This window comes from Pezoporus occidentalis, unplaced genomic scaffold, assembly GCF_034315485.1.
Source record: "Pezoporus occidentalis ecotype Australia unplaced genomic scaffold, CSIRO_AGI_Poc_V1 ctg1, whole genome shotgun sequence".
Classification (NCBI taxonomy): domain Eukaryota; kingdom Metazoa; phylum Chordata; class Aves; order Psittaciformes; family Psittacidae; genus Pezoporus; species Pezoporus occidentalis.
In genome coordinates, this window is record NW_026912778.1 from 980,001 (window position 1) to 986,974 (window position 6,974).

A 6,974-nucleotide genomic window follows, 5' to 3' on the forward strand; every position below is an offset into this window, starting at 1 on the left:
CGCAGAATTCACAGAATTTTGCAACTTATAAGGAAGGTTACAACGTATATGGAATCGAAAGTGTTAAAATTTAGGGGGTAGGATCGAGGTTCTAATACAAACTTCTAAGTGCACGCTGTAGCTTCGTTGTTGTGTCCTTAAGCTGTTGAATGAGGAAGTTGGTGAAGGGATCATACTGTATATATTGCTGTTCTTTCATGTTCCCAGTCAGTAACTAGCTGAATGACCAGTTACTGACTGCAGGTCCTTTGGTGAATGTGGGTTGTCCTTGCATAGATGTGCTTGACTAATTGTAGCAGAGCTTTTGCTTTACATGTCTGTTTTCATTTGCTGTCTAAAGGAACTGCAAAAAGATCTGATTCTCTTCTCACTTACTGTACAGTAAGTCAAGAGTAACCTCATTGAAGTCAATGGAGTTACACTGGTGCCTGCCCCGTGTAAGCAAGAAGAGAATCAGGCCCTCTGTCTCAAATGCTGACTTTCTGTAATGTATCATTTTATTTTTTCTTTCTCTTTCTTAAGATGACCTTGAATGATGCCATGAGGAGCAAGGCAAGGCTGTCAATTACAGGAAGTACTGGAGAAAATGGACGTGTTATGACTCCAGAATTTCCAAAAGCAGTGCATGCAGTACCTTACGTGAGTCCTGGCATGGGAATGAATGTCAGTGTGACTGATCTCTCGTGATTGATAAGAACCTTTTGAGTGCCTTACACAATGGTTTTCTTGTGCGTTTATTGTCAAAGTGGTGAGAGGCATCCAGTATCTTGAAGACTTTTCTTTCAGCCAAGAATTCTTGTAGTTGTGGAGTTCATCTTGGATTGTAATGAATGCTTAGTTGAAAACACAACACCATTTTCTACAAAAGTTCAAGATGAAGCTTGACTGACATGCACAGCTAACATGGAAGTACTGTAATCTAACTGAAGTCGTTGTACAGGCAACACACCAGTGTCTGCAGCCACCGTTGTTAGTCCCTTGGTTCATATTGACTTAAGCACACTTGACATCAATTGCATCAAGATGTGACATGTTTTATAAGGAAAAAAAAAAACATGTAAAATGAAAAAAAATATTTTTAGGTATTTTCACAAACAAAAACAAAAACTGGCTTTTAAATAAATTTGCTTCCATAATGGTTGAATATGACAGAAGATTAAAAAAAAAACAAAAAAAAAAGAAAAGAAAGAAAAAAAGAAATCTAGACTGCAGGGAAGTGGAATGTGAAAATAAGGCTTAAGGCATCAGTTCCATATTTTTCAAAGCCAAATACATAATGTTGAGAAGAGAAAAAATAATAATTAAAAGGTTCAACTCTTGTAATTTAATATTGTTATTAAAACTTTGCTGTATATCCTATTCTTTAACATTTGGTGTTAATATAAAATTACTTGGCAATGCTTGAAATTTGAAATAAACTTTTTTCTATGGTTTTATTTGCAAGTGTTCCATTAATTTTACTAGCTAAAGTTGAGTTATAAAGAGTCTGAAATCTAGAAGGGCACTGTCAAGGTTGGGTCAGTGTTTTAGTTTTTGGCAGTGTCGCCACCCCTAGCTCATTTGAATCTGTTCAACAGTTTTTCCTACAGATGAGCCAATCTGTGATGCTCAGATACGCATTTTGAACTCTGAAGATCAAGGTTGTTCTGGGCTGGCGTGGTATTTGATACCAGCACATGAGGAGTCAAATAGGTGCTGATGTAGAGCTCCTCATAACTCTGACGTGCAGGGACTCACAATCCAAAGATTTGGTTCAAATCTATCTCTACTTTTGTACAATTGCATTCATAAATACATGTACGGAGACAAAAACCGTCGGTAAAAAAAGGCAAGCAGTACAATAGTGTTAAATATTTTTTTAAAGTATGAAACAAATGCAGTTCTCAAATTGTTTCTTTAAGGAAGCAGTTTTCAAACTGTTAAAAGGTGATTCTAAGCAGTAGCTAGTAAAGTTCTTCATTATGAAAATAAAACCAAAACCTTGGCAATGTCTTTTTGAACAAGATTGATAGATTAGATGCAAGTCTGTACTGATGAAAATATAAAAACTTTCCTGAATCTTAATCATTATGAATATTCTTTGCTATCTGAAGTTACCATACATTTTAATTATGTGTATTTAAAAATGATAACTCTACTTACAAAGCAAAAAGGAATCCAAGGAGGGGTGCAATAACATTAATTGAAATGCTAATGCAAATCAAAGCAACATGTTTCTCTAGCTTTCCCTGTAGATAAAATTCCATACACTTGGTTGAAAAGCTTGCAGTTTTCTGCATTGTGGATCCATTGCCTCATGCAGTATCAGTAAATCTGTTTTATTTAGGACTAAAATTTTAAAGATGACTTGCAGTTTTAGTTGGAATCCATTTCTTAGGCTTAAGTAAAATGTTTACTGAACATTGGAGAAGACAGTCCATTTATTAGATACTTGAAATCTTGTGGTGCAAGCTCTGAACCTGTTTCTGCAAGCGTGTGAACACAGTGTATGTATACTCTCAGTGCAGTCAGCAAAAGAGGTGTATACAGTGTTTTCAACGTCAAACTTAGAAGTAAATGACCCCTAATTAAACTAAACCGTTTTTTGACGCATCTGTAATCCATAGGTGTTCTGTGCATTACTCCTCATCAGGAATGTTGGGGGATGCATTCTGGTTTTTAATGTTCAATGCTAGAATGACCAAACTAAAATAATATTCATATGGTAATTAAACTTTTTTTAAAAGTAGAATTGCATTATTGTATACAGTGGAAAGCTGTTTATTGTACCTCTGGGCTTATTCCTCTAAAAATCATAGCGTGAAGAAAATCTTTGTCAAGCCTGAACTGATGTATATAACTGAAATAATGTAAAGTTATATTTTCATGTTTTTATACTTAACAACATGATGGGAATACATAATGTATGAGTATTTCAATTGCAGATAATATTGATTGGATAATACACATCTCAGTTAAAAAGCAGTAATCATAGTTTAATATCCATGTTACAGTACATCAGTATATTGCTATATAAAGTATGTCTGTGTGCATTTAAGTGAAAAGTAGTCAAGAGTGATGAAAGCTGTCCAAGGGTTTTCTATTCATTTTATATAAAAACTGTTATGGAGCAACCAAAATGTTTATGAATTCAAACTTATGTAAATTTCAAAATGTCCGTTTACTGTAGCTTTTTGTTTACAGTATATTATCTTATTTTCTGCTTTGTTAAATGAGTAATGGTACAAAGCTGGACATACACTTTCTAAGACATTAATGTTCCCGTTTTTTCATGTAAAACTATATGACAGAAAATGCTTCTGATTTTATTTTTCAATCTAACACATGATGGCTTTTCTGGAGTGTTGTATAAACTTCAATCATACATAAAAAAATCTTCTTAAAAAAAGGCAAAAGACCTTTAATGTCTGTTTAGTGTTATTGAAACCTGGTTTCTTATTTATTATAAACGTATTTTCCTAAGATTTTAGATAGAGCAAACCTGATTGTACCCACAGCCATGAAATTTCCTTGAAAGGTTTTTTAAAGAGAATATAAATCTTCCCCCAAATCATCTTGTCACTCAAGGGTAGGTTTACTGTAGTTTGCATTACCACTGAAGGAAGCAATGTAACTTATTACTAACAATATAATGGTGTTTCTGCAATGTAACCTTCTTGATCACAGTTACAATGGCAGTGTGATAGGATGATAAAGCTAGTAGGTTAAGTAGCTATTCAGTAACTGTTTAAAAATTGGCCAGCTAGAATCAGCTCTTATTTCAACAGGCTGTTGATGTGTCCAAAGCAGAGAAAGAACCAGAAAAATGGCAAGTATTTTAGGTCTATATTAGTAGTGTTGCTACTAGAGATATAGTAAAACAAAAGAATTTGCTATAATAGCAAACAAATAGAGTCTGAAAAAGTTTGCAATGTGAAACAGTCAACATTTTTATTTAAATGCATTACACATTTCAACAGAGTCTGTTTCTGAGGTATCAGCCTCCTCTTTGATAGCTGTAGACAATACTGTTACACAAAGTACAGTGCATAAATAATTGTGTTTTAAAATTCAAATACATGATTCCAGCTGTCATTTGGTACAGCTAGTTATGTGAATGCAGTGGTCACCAGCACGATAAAATCATCAGCAGCTGTTCTGCATGATATCCCTAGAGGCTACTCAGACCTGTTTCACAGTACTGAACTTTGTTGGTCATTAAATCTTTTGATTTAGGCTGTCATGGGATCACAAAAACTTGCTTCAAGAGATCAGTCAGGTCCAGATTATCTTAGAAATTCATATTATATCAAGCACTTAGAATAAAATTCAGCAAATTACATAGCTGTGAACAACTTTGAATATTTTCCCTAATACTAGTTTTTTTTAGATAATAGTGTTTTGTATACCTGCATGAGACATAACAGTTAGGGAATTGCACACAATAACGTCACCTGTGTGAAAAATTTCATTCAATCTATGCCAAGTGTTGGTCTTCCTGAAATTTCTGCTCATACTACTCCTACTGCACTAACCTACCACTCTAAACTTTGTGGCTGCTTCAAATAGATCAGTGCTAAATTTACCCTATTTTTTTGTTGAAGTTTTATTTTGTTGTCTTACATGCTATCTTTCTCTCTCCCCGAGGGATAATTTTGATAAGCGTGTCTATGTCTCACATTTGGGGACCTACAGGAACTTGAAGTGGTAACATCTTCATAACAAAGAGTTTCAGTTAATTCCTGCTTGCATTTAGTAGGTGTCAACTTGTTGTATTGTAAAGGAACTGTGATATTCATAATGTATCTTTTCCTCTTTAGAGATTTCCTTAAAGAAGTGGACATCACTTTGATGATCACAACTTCAGTTAGAGTCATTTACTGCTTTAACATACAATTTATTAAATTGATATTCTTTGGAAAACAGAGATCTTTAAAATACGGGTTTTGTAAGTAAGTGGGGAAAAAAAAAGGAACATGGTAAGATACAGTACAAAAATTCTGAGAATCACAGTTCTAGCTCACCTGCAGCTTTTAAATGTTGTGAGACCTTTCCACAGTCTCTAATCTTATCTTTAGGGCATATTAAAATGGTGCACTTTCTTTCTTTCCCTCTTGCTCCACTACATGCAGTTAGGTTTAAAACATACTTTTTAGCTTGGTAGGCATATAGGAAATATAATTTCTATATATAGTAACTATTCTAGCTTCTAAAAAAAATTGATTTGGCAGTCATTAAAAAATGATTATTATAGCTCATTATATGTGTCTGTATTAGGCAATGGTGATAAAGTTGGTAAAGGTATTTCAGGTCATCTAAGCTAAACCCTTAATTCAAGTAGCATTGTCCACTGCACTGTTTTTTCTATCAGTCTTCTCTGTACATCTCTTATTGCTAATGAAAAATTGTCTTCCTCTCTTCGTTCATATGTGGAATTGGGGGAAATGCTACAAAGAAATGGGCTCCAGTAAATTCCATGAGCAGTGCAGGACCAGTTGACTCCTTTGCATTTTTCGAGGCACAGAAGGCAAGCAAGTGGCAAAGCTGAAATAGGAGTCAGAAAGACAGCTTTATATCATTCTTCCTTCCCTTCCCTCAATTCTAAAGAATTGAGAAGAATGAAGAAGCATTGAAAAGATACCAGAGGGATTTATCCCTAATTTCTAAGGGTAGAACATACACTCACAAATGCTTGTAAAATTTCAAAACTGCAGTTTTGAAATTATGATTCTATGTTTCAGTTTATGGTAAACAGTTGTTAAAATTGGAAAATAAAATCTGTTTCCAGAGTCATTTCCTGTTAGTAACATATACACATACTAGCTTCTTAGAAGGGGACAACCTGGAGTCCTTCTGGCATGTGCTTTACTGAATCAGCAAGAGCATATTGTTAAATATGTACTTGGAGGCTTTTATATGACAACTTTTTACCCAATTTTCAAGTTGTGTTGTTACTGCCTGCCCTTCAGCACCATGTTCTCTGAGTTAAGAGAAAAATGTAGTTAAAAAGCTCAAGCTCTTTCACTTTATAGTATGCTTTACAAATAACAGTCATTTTCAGTTGTTGGTTTCCTTAGGGGTTTCATTATCAGTGACAGATTTTGGGTTACCTCATACTTCTAAATAGCAGAATATTCACAGCAGTCTTTGTTTCTGAACAAAGATATTTTCTATGCGGTCATGGTACAGTCATACAAGCTACATGATTTTTACTGAGGTGCTCACTTTTGTCTTTGTTACTGTTTAATGATTTCACAAAACTAAAGAATGTTTAAATAAATATGGAACTAAGCGGCTTGGCACCTAATACAAGTTACCTGTAGCTGGAATTCATCACACAGTTTCAGCTACTATGTGTTAATAAATAAGCGCAGCTGCTGGTGTATGAAAATTAAGATTGTGGGTGTTCCAGTGTATCTGCCTGTATACATATGCATATACAAGTACAAAAACACAATAGTAACATTAGTGCTGGGTTAGATAGGGCCATACTTAAACTCAATGATAACCCCAGCAATAATTCATAGTAGGGCCAGTAGTGGAAGGAAGGTTCATAAACAAGTGCCTTACCACCTTTATTTTGAATAAATATGGAATCTTGTATTTCTGTAAGGCAGTATGAGTCCCCAATGGGACTCAAATCAACAGTAACTGCAAAATCTGGTGTAACTCCTGTGATTGACTTTGTTCTCACTGTCAGGATGAAGCTGCAGGCTCTTTCACACTACCTTTGGCCTGCACAGAGGTCAGATCAAAGTTACTGTCTCTCCCTTCAGCAGCAGGGATGATGGGTTTATGTTTATGCGTGTATATGCTTAAGTTTTGAAATTACACTGTCTTACCCATTGACAAATCCTCGCAATGGGTCCAGGCGGCTCAGGTTTTGTTAAATCTAACATTACATGAACAAGGACATACAAAACATTATTCTTTGTAAGTTATTACTTGATATTCTGAACCAAAACCTCTCTTAAGAAGTTGATGCCTTCAGAACA

General features: G+C 34.7%; 1 protein-coding gene across 3 annotated transcripts in view; it reads left to right on the forward strand.

Moving 5' to 3' along the window:
- Window positions 1-3,398, forward strand: part of GRIA2 (glutamate ionotropic receptor AMPA type subunit 2) — a 93,711-nt gene extending 90,313 nt beyond the window's left edge. For 2 of the 3 annotated variants that reach the window (XM_062608124.1, XM_062608045.1), the window contains exons 15-16: window positions 1-77; window positions 523-3,398. The exon at window positions 1-77 is cut by the window's left edge and continues 172 nt beyond it. In XM_062608124.1, coding sequence (XP_062464108.1) covers window positions 1-74 — 74 coding nt within the window. In that variant the 3' untranslated portion in view covers window positions 75-77; window positions 523-3,398. The remainder of the gene's footprint in view (window positions 78-522) is intronic. The other variant, XM_062608245.1, reaches the window with a different exon arrangement.
- Window positions 3,399-6,974: the final 3,576 nt, after the last annotated feature.